This window comes from Dicentrarchus labrax, unplaced genomic scaffold (genome assembly GCF_905237075.1).
Source record: "Dicentrarchus labrax unplaced genomic scaffold, dlabrax2021, whole genome shotgun sequence".
Taxonomy (NCBI): domain Eukaryota; kingdom Metazoa; phylum Chordata; class Actinopteri; family Moronidae; genus Dicentrarchus; species Dicentrarchus labrax.
The window spans coordinates 9900658-9919371 of NW_026136709.1; the positions used below are offsets into that span (position 1 = coordinate 9900658).

Below are 18714 nucleotides of genomic sequence, written 5' to 3' on the forward strand. Positions count from 1 at the left end.
AGAAAATAAGCAGTGTGTGTGTGTGTGTGTGTGTGTGTGTGTGTGTGTGTGTGTGTGTGTGTGTCCGTGTGTGTTTCGGAGCATGGTGTCCTTATGGCTTTGCTCCCATGTGGGAACCAGAGCTCAGCCGGCCTGAACAACAACACATGTAACACAGACAAATGATCAAATCACTGAATAATACAAGAGGCTAGCATGCTCAGTCTCTTTGTCAATCACTGAAAAGTGAAAAGTTGGCAGCTCCTGCTCTGCAACCATTTGATTTGTTGTGCTGCCAAACAGAAAATAAGCAGTGAGTGTGGCAGTGATGAGGGGAGTGCAGGAATGGAGTCCCAGAAAAACTTGTGCCAGTGTTATTCTAGGTGGCCTGGGCGTTACTTACACTGTCTATATTTCTCTCATGCACACACACACACACACACACACACACACACACACACACACACACACACTACACTCCTACACAGCCACTTAGAAAAGTAATAATTGTACACCCAAGTATGACCATTACCTCAGTACCATTTCAGTAGGAGCTCACACATTAAGTTTGATATGCGTTATTGCTATAGGCTATAGGATTATGACAGGATTATCTGAGTGATTTAAAATGCCCTTGCCGTGGTCCTATATGAGCTGTCATTAGTCCAATGAAAACCTTTATGGTCTAAATAATTGATGTCCTCCTACATTTAAGTGGAGGCGCTGCAGCGCATCAAGTGGAGTCGTGCGCAATGGAGTCCTCTAATAAATCACTTGCATTGTTGACACAGAGACTTACATTAAGACATGGCATTAATGGCGCAGGATGATCGACATGCTCAAACTGATTTCAATTAATCAAACAGCCATCTCTTTCTCTAATGACAAAGACCCCCACAGAGCTCAGTCAGTGCCAGTAAAAGCAGCCTGCATGGATATGGACGTTACACATGGAATTACGATGCCAGTCATGCACAGTCTATTCCTACAATGAGCATTATTATTATTATTGTTATTATTATTATTATCAGCAGGGTACCTGGTTTGGTTAATGGGCTTCCGAATATTCGCAGGGGTCAATCACATCAGCTTGAAAGCCACTTCGGTATTCCCCGTTGCGCTCACGAAAGAGCGTGTCCCAACGTCAATACGGTGCCATTATACTTCCGAGCTTCCGGGTACACATTTCAAAATAAAGCCCTTATTTGTGAAGTACAATACTACAGCATGTTACTTACCGGTATGTCAGGGCTTGAAATGAACTTCTCGCATCACGTTACCTGTACTTCCACTAGTACACCTATTTATATCAAATTATTACTTTCATCCATTAAACACATTTATTGGTAAAAATAAAAGAACTAGGCCAATATAATACATAGCCTGTAGTGATATCCAGAAACTGTAATGTAGGCTAGATATTGTATGGTAATCAGTACATTTGAATAGGCTAATATAGTATGAGTAGAAAGGAATGAATGAATTAAAGGATTATTTAATGTGATTTGTGAGTGGAATTATTTTCTAACTTTAAAAGTAAAAAGAGGGTTAAAGATTGGCGTCACTACTGGAGTTCCATGTGAAGTGTATGTGATCTTTTTTGTCACACACACTGCCATCCTTATTAAATCAATATTAAGCAGCCAGACTGACTCTTTGATCTCTGTTTGATTATTTATTTGTCTGTATTATGACAGACTCTGGATCATTGATGCTGGTACTTTGGCTCTTCCTGATGGACAGGTGAAGATGTTTTAAAACAAGATGAGGTCATTGATCAACGATTTCGCAGAAATATTTCCTGTCATTTGACTGTAGTAGTGGTAGAAAGATGTTCTTATTGATCATGTCTATCACAGGGGTCATATCACCTTTTCTGAGTTATCAGGTTCAGGAGGTATGATGCAAAATACATAATTTGGTTATGGTGTAAAGTAAAATGGCTGCCACAAGGCGTTTTTGCTCCATTTCTGAAAATGCCTGAAATTGTACACATGTACTGAGTTTCATGCGTTTATAAAAAAGTATTACTAGTATTTTCACATATCACCTGGACTATATTCAGATGAACCCAGAAGGACCACTACCCTAACATTTTATATTAAAGCCAAAAGGTCAGATGACAGATGAGCAGACAGGGCACTTATGTGTGTGTGTGTATGCTAATAAAGCCCATTTGAATCGAGAGAAAGAAGAGAGAGAGAGAGAGAGAGAGAGAGAGAGAGAGAGAGAGAGAGAGAGAAACAGAGGGAGATCACAGAGAGCAGAGTGTCAGTGTGAGAACACTGATCTTGTTGTGATGGAGGAAAAGAGGAAATAGCCATTCAATAACCTCATAGCATCTGGTTGTGAATTACTCCATTGAGATGACACATGTGCTCAATATGCCAAACTGGGAAACTTCAGAGAGCTCTGGGCAAGTGTTTGAGCTAGCAAGGGCATACACTAGTGTCATTGTTCTCTGTCACCAGTCCAAGTTGATTGGCCAGACCTTGTATTGTGGTAAAGGTATAGCCTATGAGAGGGAAAGATGAAGATTTACTTTATATTTGCTGAATATTGCCTTTATTAGTAGAAAGACAATCAAGGCTGCAAATTATAACACTTCTTCTATTCATTAAATGTAAAGTTACTGTTCTGTCCTCGCAGCACCAGGATTGACTAGATTTCAGTCAAATTAGAGAGGACTCCTTACCTGATTTTAAAATGTTAAAAGGGATAGCTTTAATTGGCTTATTTTAATGCTATATGTGGGAATAATGGTGAGAACCGGAGATCAGGTTGCCTCCCACACCCCACCACTGTTCAAAGTACACACTGCATTAATTCAAAACGTGCAGTAACAACCAATGAAATGCTCAGATGTTGGCACATGAAGCAGCATCACAGGGGCCAGTTGCCATTGGTAGCCAAAGATCAGTAATGTCAAGATAGTTAGTTTTCAATCCCAGCCTATGAAAACCATTGTTTGTTAGACCTGAATTATAATGACACATGGCTACAAGAGCCTGCCAACTTAAAATGAATCAGTCATTATTTAAAATCGTAACTAGCTGAGCTATAAATGAAGGAAATGTAAGAGGAAATCCTCATAATATAACCCATAACATAAGGCATAATAAAATTGCGAACATACGACAGAAACCTGCAAAAACAAGCAAACTGTGTAGCTTTCACAACCTTATCAGTGACCTACAAAGACCAAACTATCCGCATGTACTGTAGAGAAAATGAGACATCTCTCACAAATTCGAGATTGGCGAAAGAGGAAGTGGGCAGGAGTGAATGCTCTCGCTTCCGCTGTTCGCTTTTGACCGTCTGTAACAACAGCAGCATCAGACAACAGATAACCTAATGATGGAAGAATTTGAAGGTGAGAGAAACTGCTTTCCAGGCGTTCATTTGACCAGTTTTGTGGCACAGTAGAGCTCACAACCTTTGCGTTTTTATCCTTCCAAATAACTGCTTTAGCTTGCCAGTTTTTGTCAGCGACCTCCTCTTTTTTTGTTTGGGATTTAGCCCAAGTAACGCTAGGTAACGTCAGGGCCAAAGATGAAGCTAGCTACTTACTGGCTGTGTCTGAATGGGTGTGATCTCTACATTAGCCACAGGAGCTATCCAGTGTTAGCATAGTGCTAACTAATGAACCTCGCTAACTAAACATGGCAGAGAACCGTTTGATGTTAACCTGGTTCTAGTTGTTTTGAATGAAGCCTGTCTTTATACAAGAACAGTGCCCAAAACAGCTTTTATGTCAGTGAAAGTGAGCTTTTACCATCAAATATTAGCCATGATAAAACGTGAACTGACTCAGTGTTTGTCTACACATGCTACTTTTGTCAATAAGACAATAAGGTCATCCATTTCTGTTCTTCATGAAATCAGAATTTAATCTCTTATCTTTGCAGACGGTGAAGTTCCTTCTGCTGAGGAACTGGTTCAATGCAACACCTGTAAAAGATGTTTCTTCCCCAAAGTCCTGGTAAAAACTAAGCTCTCCTTGGTCATTTTTAACATACCTTAATTCAGGTGTAATGTAATGTAACTTAATGTGCAATAATCAGAAGAACAGTAGAGCAGACACATTTTGAAGATGATGCTGTTGGATTAGTTCAGATACATTTTGAGACTTTTGCTAAAAAGATGGTTTTATTGTGTCAAGCACTAAGATGTGCTGCAGTTGCTGTGGTGACAATATTTTCCACAGTCAGCTGACATGGTATCAGCTGTTGGGATTTGTCATTGGCTATGATCCAGATAGTCAGTAAGGCAAGTGAAAAGCTCTTTATAGGAAGGGTTTTAATGCAGTAGGAAAGCAAATGTTAAGGATTTTAGACGAAATGATTTAAAACCATGACTATGATCGACTGTAGTGTTAAAATGTATTGTCAAATTTAAATCTAGGAGTGCAGATTGTAGATAATGGTTGTTATGTAATGGAATTTGTAACCAAAGAATCAAACTGAAAAAAGAAAAATGCAGGGTTTCGCGGATTTGAATCTGTTTAAAAGTTACCGCTATTAACAATGAGATACAAGCTTTATTGACATACCCCACCTCTTTATAATGGACAGATTGTTGTGCAAGGCATTTTGTACATGTGATGGCTACATTGATGCATGATGCATTAAGAGCATTAGTTTTTTTGGCATGTGGGTATTTGTGTAGAGATGTTTGCAGGTTGTGTCTGCATTAGGGGGTGAGGTTTGAAAGAACAACAACAACAGTCAGTAGATTAGACTTATGTCATTGATGTTACATAAATACATTTATAGTGTGTAGATTTTATTTGAAATAAGTGTTTCTTTACTTCTCAGCTGTCTGTCACGGAAATCATGCTTGACTTACCTCTTTCAAAAAAATAAAATGCCATGTCACATGTCAAATGATGTGTAACATGTAGAAACAGATTTTATGGTGTGGGGTCGTTGCGCTTTGTGCTTCTCTTTTCCCCTTCTACAGGAGAAGCATGCTAAGATCTGCCATAAGTCAACAACCAAAAGGAGGAAGGTTTTTGACTCCAGCAGACAGAGAGCGGAGGGCACAGACATCCCAACACTCAAACCCATCAAACCAAAGGTAAGACTTCACCGTGGGAGTGGTATGGAAGTACCAACACAAAATGTCAAGAGTGTTCAATTTGAAAAAAACTTGATGAATTTAAGCTGAATTTCACGTCCTTCAATATATTGTCATTAAATAGTCTTATATGCTTAAGGTCATTTCCATCTGTCTATCATTAACCTGAAGCCATTCATCTATTCACTATACATATTTACAATACAAGGCATAGAGTTAATGGTCTGGCACTGCTTGGTAACACATAGGTATCCCATGTCCCAGTTGGCCACATGGCTCAATACAGCAGAGCTGCTGCCATATTTATAGCCTTGTTTATTCTGGCTCATCTGAACAATTGCTATAATTTTATTCGACATAGGTCACTGGAACCTAGAAGAGAATCAGCTGTTAAAATACACTCAGCCCCTATCATTACTGTGGTGAACAGCTCATGTTTGTAATCTTTGCTGTTCCATTCAGGACATTCAGTATTCTGTGTTGGCAAGTTATTTTCAACTTTTGTATTTCAGTCACAAAGTTCATCTTCTACTGAGAAAGTAAGTTGATTTGTTTTTTTTTTAATTTGTCCTTTCTTTCTGTATACTGGATTGTTAATCTATCTCCTGACGCCCAAGAGGCATTCACTCACTGTTTCTGGCTTTATAAATACTGTTTACCTTGCCACAAACATTGGCTTAAATAGTCTAGAGGCTTGTCAACTTATACCAGTGGTGGTATTAGTTTTAAAAAACACTAAATCTGTGGTATTTCCCTGACATCTCCACATTCGACAACTGAAGATATTTGAATGTATACCATTATATTTTCATTTTCTTCAACCATTACTGTGCTGACAGTCTGACCTCTATCTTCTCAAGCTGCACTAAATCTTTTTCAAACCTGTTCTAGACTCTTACTCTTTGAGAACTCACCTTAAAACCACAGAGCTTTCTTTATGGCACTACCTTCATAGAGGTTGTCATTAAGGCCACTCTGAGTAAACCATTTTAATGTACTCTTGTCAAAGGAAATTGTGTTTTGCATGACATGTTGTATTTTCTAGATGTTTGATATTTTCTATGTTAGATATGTTTATTTTATTCAAACCAGCCATACTGTATTATTTTATGTATTCAGGATCTGTTTGCCAAAGAGAACATTGTTGTGGTATATGTGGTATGACCTGTGGTATGATCTGTATAGTTAGACACAGAGTTTAATTCTTTCTCAAGAACTAAATCTTATTTGGCTGGATCCTCCTTCAGTTTACAGTGAAAAAGGCAGGTGTTTTCTGTGGAAGATGGTTAAAGTGATGTTGTCATATCTCTAGGCAGAACGTTTTCTTGTGATTCCTTGTGCCAACTGTATTGCGGAAGTACATTTTGGGGTTTAAAAGTTTATGCTGGAAGAAATGTTTGGATTCATTAATTCACACCCTTTGTATTTCGGATTTGTACGTATTTCTCTGCAGTCGGAAGATTAAAACTACTATGTATGAATTAGAAGAGTTTCGTTCTTTTGTGTCTCAGTGTTTGGTTTCAGTGAGGCTGGGAGTGGTTGTCTGTTATTGACAGCTGACCAAAGGAAAAAAGAAACAGCTACAACAATTCTATTGTCTGCTGCATACTCACTTTGTCCTCCCTCTGGAGGCATAAACAGGACATACTTCTAGTTTTCTCTCTGTATCACGTCATTGGCAATTTGTCCTTAATAATGAGCCCAACATGATGCATGCGTGTTGAAGCTGTCAGAATATTAGATTATATAGAAATGCATAATGCAGTCAAGGTCTTGAGGAATGAGCATTATATTGTAAACATGCATTTAAAGCAAATTAAGTCAAATTTGCTTCAGTTGTCTCAGTCATCTATGTTTGTGTGACAAACATGCTTAATGAACTTGAAGACTGTAACCGTATAAGAGGAAGCAGGATGTCAGTGGGGCTATCGTGTTGCCACAGAAGCAGCTCGGTGAAGGACAGAGGACGCTCGGTGAACTAATTCTGTCAGAAATCATCAGCTCTAGATAAGCTCTAGACCATAGAAAGACGGGACTTTTCTTTTAACAAGTCATGGCTGAATGGAATTAAAGTTGGTTAGTTATGAGAGTCTGGTGCGTGTTGTTGAGAGCTGCAGCTTTAGTAAAACTTGACTTCAATTACAGGAATTTCCAGGGCCTAAATAAGAGTGAAAAAATAATATAATCATTAAAGTTTGGTCAAGAGAACATTTCAGATAACAACTGGTTATTGAGCATCCTGGTGTCTTAGTAACATTTTCTTACTTTTAGATTGTTTGAGTTAAAGAGAAACTAGACACACCAAAAGAGAGAGGAGGGGATGTTATTTTGAAAACATCCAATATATCAGTTAGCTCATAAATAATGAGGACACATTCATTTCAAGTTCTGACAATTCATCAGGCAGGCAGTGATAAGGATTACCATGACAGCAGCAATAGCTGGTGAATCAAACATACTGGTGTAACAGAGCATCTCCTATGTGTTGCCTCCTGCCAGGCAGAACCCCCTAAGAAGCCATCCAACTGGCGTAAGAAACATGAGGACTTCATTGCTACCATCCGGGCTGCCAAGGTCCTCACTCAAGTCATGAAGGATGGGGGACCACTACCCCCACCTCCTCCTCCTACTTATGACCCAGGTAACTTGTCCCTCTAATGAGAGTGGAATTAATTGTATTACAGTTTGTTCACACTGCCAACCTGAGCAGGGCGTGTGTGGCGGAACATCTTGCCTTTTATTTCGCCACCCATGTTAACAGATTAGAGCAGTCACACTGCTTGCCTGAGTCAGTTTTTTGGCACAGTAAAGTAGGTGTAACTTATTGAATTTAGAGTTGCAAGAAGAAAAAATAAACGATAAGTACAAAGTCAGATCATCCCCACATAGTAGTACTTACAGGATTTACAGTAGATGCAGTTACGGGTATATTTTCTCACCACCCGTTTTCGTCTTTAGACTATGTCCAGTGTCCCTGTTGTCAGCGGCGGTTCAACCAGAGTGCAGCTGACAGACACATCAAGTTCTGCCAGGAGCAGGCCGCTCGTATGCCCAACAAGAGCAAGTTAGGAGATCCCAAGAAGCCTCCTGCTCGCACACAGGTACACACATGCACAGACTGTGCACACACTAAAAGAGTGCTGGTACATTTGTTTATAAGATACAGTATTGTATTAAATGCACCTTTATTATTAACATTTAAACATGCACTATAAAAAAAATATTCATGATACACTGAGTCCATGCACACAGGTAAGTTGTTGCTCACAACTTTCTTTCTCATAATGAAAATAGCTTTCTTTTCTAATTACTAGGGTGGCTGTGTAGCTATTTACACAGCCACCCTACTTTTGCCTTGGCCAGGGAATTTTTCATTCCTGTATATGTTCTTGCCAATCCTTTATGATTATGAACTGTTGTTTGTAACTCCATAACAATAATTCTTTGTCTGTTATTACCATGGTGAGATCCACTTGACAGCGGGTGTGGAATTAATACTATCACTTAGCAACAGCTATGGAGAGTTAATTTGGCAACGAATAAAAACAGCAGGGTCTAAACCATTGTGGTTTGGAGTTCTGCTTTTTCCATAATAATGACAAAACATTGGCCATTGCATTTTATGTCACTTAGGTTTCCATGGTAGAGTAAAGTTTTTTACATTTGCTGTTGGTCAGTTGCTTATTTTTTCCATTTTTATAGCTTTCTCAGTTTTTCTTACTCACAACCTGTTTGTAAAGCAGAACCATCGTTTGAATATATTTTTGAACCATTAGCTTTTGTATTATGTACTTATTTATTTCCCCTTGCCTCTCACTTTGTCTTTAGTGTAAGCCTCCTGCTTCTGTAAAGAAAGCCAACACTCCTGCTGCGTCAACCATCCCTTCAGCCTCCTCTCGTTTACCCCAGAGATCAGGCCTCGGACAGCCCACTGGTAACGGCACAGCTGTGTCACAGGGTGTTGCATTCACACCTGATAATTCATATATTTGTTACAGATTTTAAAAAATGACACAGGTTACTACATAGACTGCAGTAAAATGCAAATGTTCTTTTGTCAATCTCTCTTTTTTCTCTCTCTTTGCTTTAGGAATCCCATCTAGTAAAATCTCTTCTGCAGGTTCAGTGAGGAGTAGTCCTTCTGGGCTCACAAGCCCTCCATCAGGGTCAGTGTACGCACACACATTTACTTTACATTGTTCAATTCACTTTAGCTCAGTAATGATGTAATTGTTACATTTTAAAATAATACACGTATTAACCATGTGTTATGAGAAAAAAAAAGTATGTTAATGTACTATCACCAAGCCATTTAATATGTGGTTTCTGTGTTGGTTATATTCACTGGCAACTACTTGTTACTGATAGAAAGACATTATTAACAGCATAAGTGACTTAATTGTTGGCACCATAAGCATAACATGGCACATCTGTGAGTATTGTGCCAGCTCAAATGTGAGTGTAAAGCTTAGATGTGTCTTTACAGCCCTCCCTGCCTTCCAAAGTTTGCATTTCATGCATCCTTGTCTTTCTTCTCTTTATGTTTTCCCCCTCAGTGTGGGAAGTAAGACCCGAGCACTGAGCTCTGGCCTTGGATCTGTGAGGAACATTCCATCTGGAATAGGACTCAACAAGAAGAAAGTAGACACCTACATATCTAGGTGAGCCAGTACTTGCTAAAAAAAAAAAATTATGCAAGAATGAATGAAAGGCACAATAATACAACCACCATACAGTCTTTTTAAACTACCCTGACCTCTTGTGGTTTCTTGGTGTTTTGCATATAGCTGGAGAGTCCATTCTGTAAATTGTTGTGTAAACATATTATGGAAATGCTTAGGCTGCTTAGAGAATTTTACAAAAATCACCTCTACTTTGACTTACAGTCTGTAATAATTATTACATTTCATTATATTTCATTTGAATTTAGTTTTTCTGGTTTACTTTGTTATGACTGAGTCTCCTAATTCTACCTTAAACAAAAGTACTGTACTGTAAAACTGTACAGTTTGCATAACTTATGTTTTATTACAGCTCCAGGTTCTGATTACTTTGATGATTTGATTGCCTGTTTAATTAAATTAAGCTAAAATGTGTGTATACAATCAACATGAATGAAGTGCTTTTTCAATACGCCTTGTGGCAAAGCATTTTAGCATCAAACTGGCATTTCAACTTACTATACGTTACGTTATCTCAACACTAAAACATTTACTTCATCCACTTCAAGGGATTTAAAAAATGTTGTCTATCTCATGACTTATATTATACTCATTTAACAGGTTGTTAGAACCATTAACATTATCAATAATATCACCAGCCCTACATGGGGCGCCCTGTCAAATATCATTAACAACTTCATGTACGTAGTTTCTGACCTTGCTGCTTTGTCAACTTTGTCAAATTTCCCAGGAATGATATTGATGGCGGGAATGAAGTTGGCAACGGCGGGGTGAGGAGCAAGTTCTGTCATGCTTGTGGGACCAAGTATCCTGTTGAATCCGCCAAATTCTGCTGTGAGTGCGGGGTCAGAAGGATGTGTATCTGACAGAAGGTTGGAGGAAGGAGACTCTAAAAAAAAATATGGATGCACCGCTACTCAAACTAGCATCAGAGAGTTTCACCAAAGCTGATAAGAATTGTAAAACATAGTTTGGAGTCTGTATTTTCCACACTTGGCTTCTAAATGTTCTTCAGTCTTGCTGGTCTATTCCACTGTATGGACCAACAAACCAATAAGTAAATCCAAATCAAGCTATTAAGGCTAGGGGTTACTATAGTTAGTTAATATCAATTTTTTTGTGCAGTTTTTCTGAATACTGTACATTTAGTATAAATAGTAGAAATCCTGCCATTTTCAAACACAAATGTAACAACCGTCATCTACAATACATTTTGCGTTTAGGTACTATGATTTATTTAGACTGGAGGCTGATGGATCTCGGCAGTTAACTGATCTGTTATAAAGTTTTGTAAAACTGTTTTATCAGTAGCTGATACGGCTGACGTAAAAAAAAAAAAAAAACGTAGCTCATTAGCTTTTAATTAGCTCCCTTCTTAAAACATTACTGCTGTTTCCACCAGCTCATACACATGAACATTATTGCCGTGAAACTAGAGTCTGCATTATTACAAAAACTTCATTTTATTGTCACTGGACAATAATTAATAATAATTACCCTACAGAGCAGTTTCAATATCAACGATTCAAAGCTATTGGTGCCTCCTTTGATAAGGTTAGAGAAGAGATGAGTAAGAAAGTAAATAACAACTAAGACGTGGGTTGTTAATGTGACAAAGGGAGTAAAGGATAATTGTTGGGTGACTCATTAGAGGTGTGTATGGTGGCCCCTGTATCTCAGTCCCCAGTCAACCGTGATCTGAAATACATTCCTTAATCCCATTTGGCCCTGCATCCTCACAAACAGAATATGTTCGTTATGAAGTGCAATATGATTGACTACTGAAGAAAACAATGTGGTTTTGAAAGGAAATGTGTTGGAATTTTGGAAGGATATCACCTTGTTTTGACAGGGACCAGTCCAAAAATGAACTAGCTGTTAAATGTCAGTGCTCCCTTTAAGTTCACTTTACATGCAAAGTTTGTTTCCAGCTATCTCAATGTTACCACCATAGGCCTGACATTTCTAGACAAATGTAGCATTTACTCAAACCCTTTTATTCCCACTAATTTTATACATTGTAATGAGTTATTTATTTTATAATTCCCTTTCATTTGTACTGAATGAACAATGACTGCACCTTTTTTGTTAACACTCTACACAAATAAAATGTGTTTTTATTTGGATTTGTGTGAAACCTAAATGCACCTGGGTGTGTTGCAGTTGCTTTCTATTTGACAGTGTTTCTATTGAAGCAGTATTCAATTCATTAAGGTATTCAGTCAATTAGTCAACAGTACAGTAACACTACAGTCATTTTAAATGCTCTGTACAGGTAGGTTTGATATCTCTGCTTGATATAACAGACACTATTTATGACCCTGACACAGTTCAGTTGCAGGTGGGACCATTTAGAGGGATGCCTCAACTTAGGGTGCACAGTTACTGTTCATTAACAGTGATTATTGTGATAAACTTTGAATCATTTGAGAAGTAAGGCGTGTGTTCCAAGTTCCAAGAAGCAAACTATTTGTTACATGATGAAAAATGTTGAAACAGACTGGACAGGTGTGTTTACCTGGACTGATTACAACAGTTGTTAGCCTGGATACGGTTGTGCACTTAATGCCATGTACTGTATATCCACCACCAATAAATTTCTATGCTGACAGCTGTGATAGAGTTGTGTGAGTGTCTGTTTAAAAGAGAGGAAGTAGAACATGTTGCAGTTCTGCAATACTGTGGATCATTCAGGGTAATAAGCACAAAGTAATGGCTTTACTTTGTTTTAGAATAAATATATTTGGAATACATATGCCATTGGTCATATATAATAGTCACTGCTTTATGTGCTTTAAAACAAATTTTACATTAAACATTTTACAAAAGGAAATTAGCTCCATGATAATGCATTATGCATGGTAAGGAAAAGGAAATATAGCTGCTGCACTGAAAGTGGTAGCTGGAATCAGGGGCAAAGGTTAAATGGTAATGTTGGTTTGTTTTTTTACTTTGCAACCAACAAATATTTAAAAATTATGAAAAACAACAAATGTGGCAAACAGCATTTTTGCTCCCCAAGCTACGTTACATTTCATATATATATATATATATATATATATATATATATATATATATTTGTTTTTTTTAATTAGGCAGGTACCATTAATCAAAGCAACACAATGTGACACGAAAGCTTCGTAGAGTATTCCAGAGCGTAAGAAGTCAGGTGTGTGAGCTGAACTCAGCCATCTGTGGCAGAATGTGCTTTTAAAGTATCAATCATGCTCAATGATTAATCAACATAATGCCATCTGAAAAAGATGACTTGACACACAGCCTGAAACAACGAAACAAAGGAGCTTTAGTTAACAAATATGTGCTAGGGCTAGTCATTCTTATCCAAAGTGAAAGCAAAACTGTGTTCAAGCACCTTAATATATCCTGGTCACGCTTGAGCAGTCATCGCTAAGTGCAAGTAAATGTCATAGCATATTCTTTACAATCTAATTGCCTTTACAAAATAGGTTTAGCTACATCTGCAACTTTAAACCTTAGAAAACATTTTCTCTTTTGAACCCACTGTCCGTCATCTAAGCTTCTTTATGCTGTGCCCCGTGCAAGCAGTCCATAATACATTCTTGGGAATTCTGGGCACTAGTGCGGGGTATATGCATCACACAGTTGAGCCCAGTGTGTAAGAGTCCAGTTTGTTGGCTGGCCTTGGAACATTTTTTCCCAGTTGGCTTAATAGCTTGTGCCTGTGCAGCTTGGAAACTTATCTGAAGAGTCAGTCATCATATATGATCAAATACAGCTGCAGAAGGGATATACTGGTATGTGACAGGGTAGCTTAAATGAAGTGGAAGCTTCCTCTTGTATAATCCAATGAAGGACTACATAAGTACAGGCAGGATGTGTGAGTTTTTTTTGCTTCAACAACGTGCTGTAGTTTGGTCTCAGGCGGTCATAGTATTCAGCATCTCGTAGCATGTAGTCATACTGGACAGGACTGCTTTGGTTTTGCAAAGTTTTCTCGTCTCTTTGCTTTTTCTCGGCTCGTTCCTCCTTTTTCTCGTCGCTGTCCTCCTCCTCTTCGGCTTCGCGTTGGGTTCTTCAGTCTAGTCAACAGAAGTCAACACACAATGTGCTAATTAGCGCCGAGTGTAGTCCTATGATCTCATGAACATAATGCTGTATTATAAACTGAATGTTTATCCCTTATTAGTATAAAGTGAAACAGGGCTCATGCCACAGTCTGTCTAGGACAAATCAAAATATGACTGTAATCACAGAAAACCATCCTGCTTCTGCCGTATATTCGGCTCCGTCAAAGTTCCAAAAGCTTGATCCAAATCAAGGTGCAGGCTTAAAAGGGTACAAAACCAAGCATGTTGCACTGTGAGCCAGTATTTTAAACCTGTGCTGATCTGGTGAGGCCTGAGGCTCTAAAGAGGCCCTGTTTTGCTCCAAAGTATGACTCAGACCTCAACTATGAGCCTGAATCATCAGATCTGATTCTGATCCTGCACTGTTGAATGAAATGAAGTACATAACTGACCCAGTGGGTAAGGAGGGTGTGGGAATATCAAAACAGTAATCCCAACCTGTTTTATTGTTACTGCATCACAGTGGGCTAATATGAGATAACGAGTAAATGTGGAAACATCTGAACTATTTTTGTTGCATTTCAGTGTGACTCCTGAAAACCTTCACTTGAAAATGGAACCAGAGTAACCACCACACATCTAAGTTATGGTTAATTTACAATCCCTGCTTCCAAACCTTATTGCAGTGCAAAGAAGCATAATGTCTGTTCGTAACATTTTCCGTTGTAGCTTGTCACTGCCTGGTGCCAAGTTAACTTGTGTGAGAAAGAAATAGACTGTTGTTTGAATGTTTGGATATATTCACACAGCCGACCGGCTATGTAACCTTTTAGTGAGTCACCCACTATGTGTCAGAGCGAAACACTGTAGCCTGTCAACGTTCCACTGACTTTTTTTAATTAAATTATGCCAACATAATTAAATATTACATTGTGAAACTGATAGATTCTTGAGTTGGTCACCTTGCTGCTGTCCCTGTCAAATTCAACACAAAAACCTACATTCATTATTACAATTTCAACAAATGAATGTGCTTACCGGTTTCTTCTGACAAGGACACTGTATTGAGTTTATGACAGATCTGGCCAGTTTATCTGTGTCGGGAAGCTCTAAATTCTTCATTTTGCAAGCTAGTTTGTGCAAGGTGCTCACAACATCCTGCAGAACAGAGGTATATGAGTCATTTGCAACTTTAAACTCATAACAATAAACACCCTCAGTGACCACAAAAATTGAGATCCACTGCTGCGCTTTCGCGCAGTTGGCCAAATAATAGGTGGATGCTAGGGATGCCAATTTATGCAAATTGGTTTTCTGATGGCCTGGTCATTAAGGTCATTTTACCTGAATGTTCACCGTTCACATTAATTATAGTGTGACAGTGAGTTTGTTGAGGTTGCCCATCCCTATGGGCCCCTTAGAGGTTATTCTGCTTATGTGTAAAGATGTTTAGGAAGTAGAGTTGCTGGAGTATATAGTTAGGTATGTACACAGCAAATGGTCTCTTTTTATGGTCACTTTAAAAAGGTCCAGTGTGTAACATTTAGGAGGCTCTATTGTCAGAAATGGAATATAATATTCATAGGAGGCTGCCATGTTGAACCGTCATGGAAAACACGGGCTCTAGAAAGGCGGTTTTGCTGTTGGTGAAACGAGTGAGTTGCAATCTGCAACAAGACCGCTAGATGCCACTAAATTCTACGCACTGGACCTTTAATGTACACTGTTGGTAATATTTCAAACACTCAGGCATTACTAAACTATATGCCAAGCAGATCACTGATCAAAAAGGACTTGTATGTAAACATTTGGGAACATTAAAGCAGAAAACTACAAGATAATTATTACTCACCATGTTGCCAGACGTACAGTTAGGTTGCTTGTGTTTCCACACTCTTGTGCAGGATGAGTTATGCAGCAAGCTTACGATTTTTCCTTTCTTGAATAAATGAAAGCATCACAATGGTAAATATTAGTAATACAAATGAAGATTTTACAAAAGGCAGCTAGTTTATATACTGTATATATAATTTTTTTTTCGGGGGGGGTTGCCTTTATTTGATCACTCAAGATGAATAATAAAGGGAATGACATGCAGCAGAGGGCCACAGGTTGGATTCGGACCCGGTACGGGGAACCTGCTCTAGTATGTGGGCTATAAGGAAACCCTTAGTTTCAAATTGTTTGTTTATCATTTTTGAGGAAACATTTTATTGATTTCAAAGAATGTTTTTGTTATAACAATTGTGACATGCTATATTTACAGTTCAAACTTAGACCTGCATGTTACACCCAGTGGGAAGTGCACTCCAAAAAGGCTTTCCCACAAATGACAGACACATATCTGAGCCTGTGTGTCTACCTTTTTCTCACTTCATGTAAACATGCAAACCAGCTTGTTTCCTTGTTTTGCTTTAGTTTCCTTGTATGACTGGCAGCCTTTTTTTCGTAACAGGGCAGCAAGATGTATAAAAAAATTATAAATAAAAAAACAGAGGTAGAAGGAAAGTCCAGTCTGAGTATGCGGTGAATGCACACAAGCTGGTTAACATCTCATACCCAATAATAGGTTGCAGCTGCTTTTGCACGATCCACATCTCCAGTGTTTCAGCACCTTTAAAAGTGTTGCTCTAACTTGTCTACTTCTCTTTTACGCTATTTCCATCTCCTCGTTGATGATGAGAAAAAATATTCTGTGACGCATCTTGTTCTACATTGGATGGGACTGATCCCTTGAGCGATAATTTCCTCTCGCTGGATGACAATAAAAGTTTATTTCCCTCATGTGCAATAAGGGAGTGGAATGGTAATAAATGAAAACTAAATAAATAAATAAGAATTGGTGTCTTACTTACTGCGTCTTGAAGATAAATTTGCACGATTGCGTAATCGTTTTTCACTTCTGTGGGAGGTCTTTTTCTGTCACAGGACAGAGATAGAGGTAGAAGCAGAAGAAAAAGGAGACTGATGCAAAGAAGAGGCTGAGAGTTTATGGTCACAGTGAGAGGGACACGGGGAGAGAGGGAGACAGAGATGTTAGTCAACTAATCCAAAACATGTTTGCGTGTAATACAGTTTAACACTTTCCACTACACTTGGTCCTGAGTATCCATTCAATTTAGTACAACTTTATTCCTGTACCCTGCATGATCAAATCAATTTAACTCTATTCACTCTATTGTTGAGTCCTCATTCCTTTTAAAATATTGGTCTGCACAACAGCTAAATTACATTTTTTATTTTGCCTGGGAACTCAGTGATCATTTAAGTATCCTCTAGTGTTACCTTGAACCCATTCTGTCCAAACATAACAGCAAGCTACCATGATTACAGTAAGTTCAATGAAACAACAACCTACATAGGAAAATCACATCAATAAGTACATTAATTAAAGTACAGTTTTGAGGTACAGCGCTTGTACTTTAGTGTTTTCATTCAATGCTACATTCAACTTTTCACTAAACATTATCAAATATGATATACAGTATCAAATATGATATAGATTATGATGGTTATAGATTACATTATCCTACAGTATACAGTAACTGCACATAATTAGTCACAAGAGTATAATGTTAATCACGTGAATACATCAGCAATTAAAATCCAACAACATAATAATAGCACACCCTGAAAGAGGCATTTTTCTTATTTACTACTAATATCTCCGGATGTTAACATTTAGGCTAAGTGGAATTCCAAGCAGTCCTATCAGTTCTTGTAAACCAGAAGCCAATTCCCGTAAATCCTTAGACCTATTTCAGTTTCCTTTTGACTGGCATATGGGAAGTTATTTACGCGGAATTCCCCGGGTTGGAAAATCCTTAAAGTCTCCAACATACAGTAAATGAGCCAGTCGCTCGGCGGAGAAGGCAAGAGGACGGATGCGTGTGTGGTCGGCTCCCGGTAGGTTTCGAAAACGCTTTCACTACCCTGCTTTGGGACAGCGCAGACTTTTTTTTTTGCATGTGCGCTTTAAACAACCTTACAACTAACAGTGAGCTAACTTCAGCTTTTAATTCGGCGCTAACATGTTGGTGTGTTTAATGTTTAATGTGTTCAGTTTTTATTCAGTGCGTCACCGCTTCAGGCCACTTGAGTTCACCTCCACGCCGTAGTACGCTTTGTCTTTACTCACCATTGGTCATTCTTCATTCATATTCACCGCGGGCTAGGGCTTGAAACTGCCGCTCTCTCGCGTGCCTTCATCGCCGCTCAGGTGCTCACTTCGTGCGGCTTCAACACCGTGGAGACAAACGCAGCCGTCCTCTCACTATTGCTTGCGGTTCTGGCGGGTTTCGACTGCAGGGATAAGTCTTTTCATACGTCCGGCGCACTAACCCTAAACGCAGCAGTGCAACCTCAGCATGTGATTTTTTTTTTACTTCCGTCCTTTGCAGAGGTTTCACTTTACTGTCTCAGATGAATTAATATGTAAAAACGTTACGGCTAACCCTGCTGTAATCTGTGCTGACATGGCTGTTTGTTGTGATCGATGGAGGCAAAACTGTTGATTTAAGACAGTTTTTCCCATATAGTTGGACACACAGCGGGAGGACGTACCTCTGGGGCTGGCTGACCCCTTTATTCATTCATTCAAACGCTCTGTATAAGTGAAATGCCACACATGAGCCTTTTTCAGCAGCCTTTTTGACACCCAATAGTAGGGTAAACAGGTGTTAGTAATGATACTGATTAATGCCATTGTTACACACACATATTAACAACTGTGTTTACCCTTCATGTCAGATTGGCTGCTGTGAAAAAGGTCCATTAAGTGCCTTGCTTAATTCCATGGGTGAGCAGTTCACATTCCCTTGCCCAGGGTTTGTGTGCCTGTCTGGAGGTGAACTCCCCTGGTCACCTCTCACCTCTCCAAACCTGCCCTCATTCACTCAGTGACCGTTTTATTCATTCATTCATTA

The 18714-nt window shown here is 38.8% G+C and overlaps 3 protein-coding genes across 5 annotated transcripts in view; 2 read left to right on the forward strand and 1 right to left on the reverse strand.

The window, feature by feature from the left end:
- Positions 1–3244: 3244 nt before the first annotated feature.
- Positions 3245–11866, forward strand: zc2hc1a (zinc finger, C2HC-type containing 1A). 2 transcript variants are annotated; one of them, XM_051410992.1, is made up of 10 exons: positions 3246–3352; positions 3888–3961; positions 4942–5058; positions 5571–5597; positions 7558–7699; positions 8017–8159; positions 8887–8992; positions 9149–9224; positions 9615–9719; positions 10471–11866. In XM_051410992.1, the coding sequence occupies exons 1-10, from the start codon at positions 3334–3336 to the stop codon at positions 10604–10606; spliced, it is 945 nt and encodes a 314-aa protein (XP_051266952.1). In that variant the 5' UTR covers positions 3246–3333; the 3' UTR covers positions 10607–11866. The 2 variants fall into 2 exon arrangements, with proteins under 2 accessions (XP_051266953.1, XP_051266952.1); XM_051410993.1 differs by lacking the exon at positions 5571–5597 and having other exon boundaries at positions 3245–3352.
- A 638-nt stretch (positions 11867–12504) lies between these two features.
- LOC127369524 (uncharacterized) lies at positions 12505–18157 on the reverse strand. 2 transcript variants are annotated; one of them, XM_051410996.1, is made up of 5 exons: positions 17928–18157; positions 16645–16770; positions 15642–15728; positions 14828–14947; positions 12505–13801 (listed from the first exon to the last, which is right to left on the reverse strand). In XM_051410996.1, exons 1-5 carry the CDS (start codon positions 17928–17930, stop codon positions 13640–13642), a joined length of 498 nt encoding a protein of 165 aa, XP_051266956.1. In that variant the 5' UTR covers positions 17931–18157; the 3' UTR covers positions 12505–13639. The 2 variants fall into 2 exon arrangements, with proteins under 2 accessions (XP_051266956.1, XP_051266955.1); XM_051410995.1 differs by having other exon boundaries at positions 17632–18157.
- Positions 17618–18714, forward strand: part of ctnnd2a (catenin (cadherin-associated protein), delta 2a) — a 248652-nt gene continuing 247555 nt past the window's right edge. Inside the window, exon 1 of the mRNA XM_051410973.1 lies at positions 17618–17695. Within this exon, the coding sequence (XP_051266933.1) occupies positions 17674–17695 (22 nt within the window). The 5' untranslated portion in view covers positions 17618–17673. The remainder of the gene's footprint in view (positions 17696–18714) is intronic.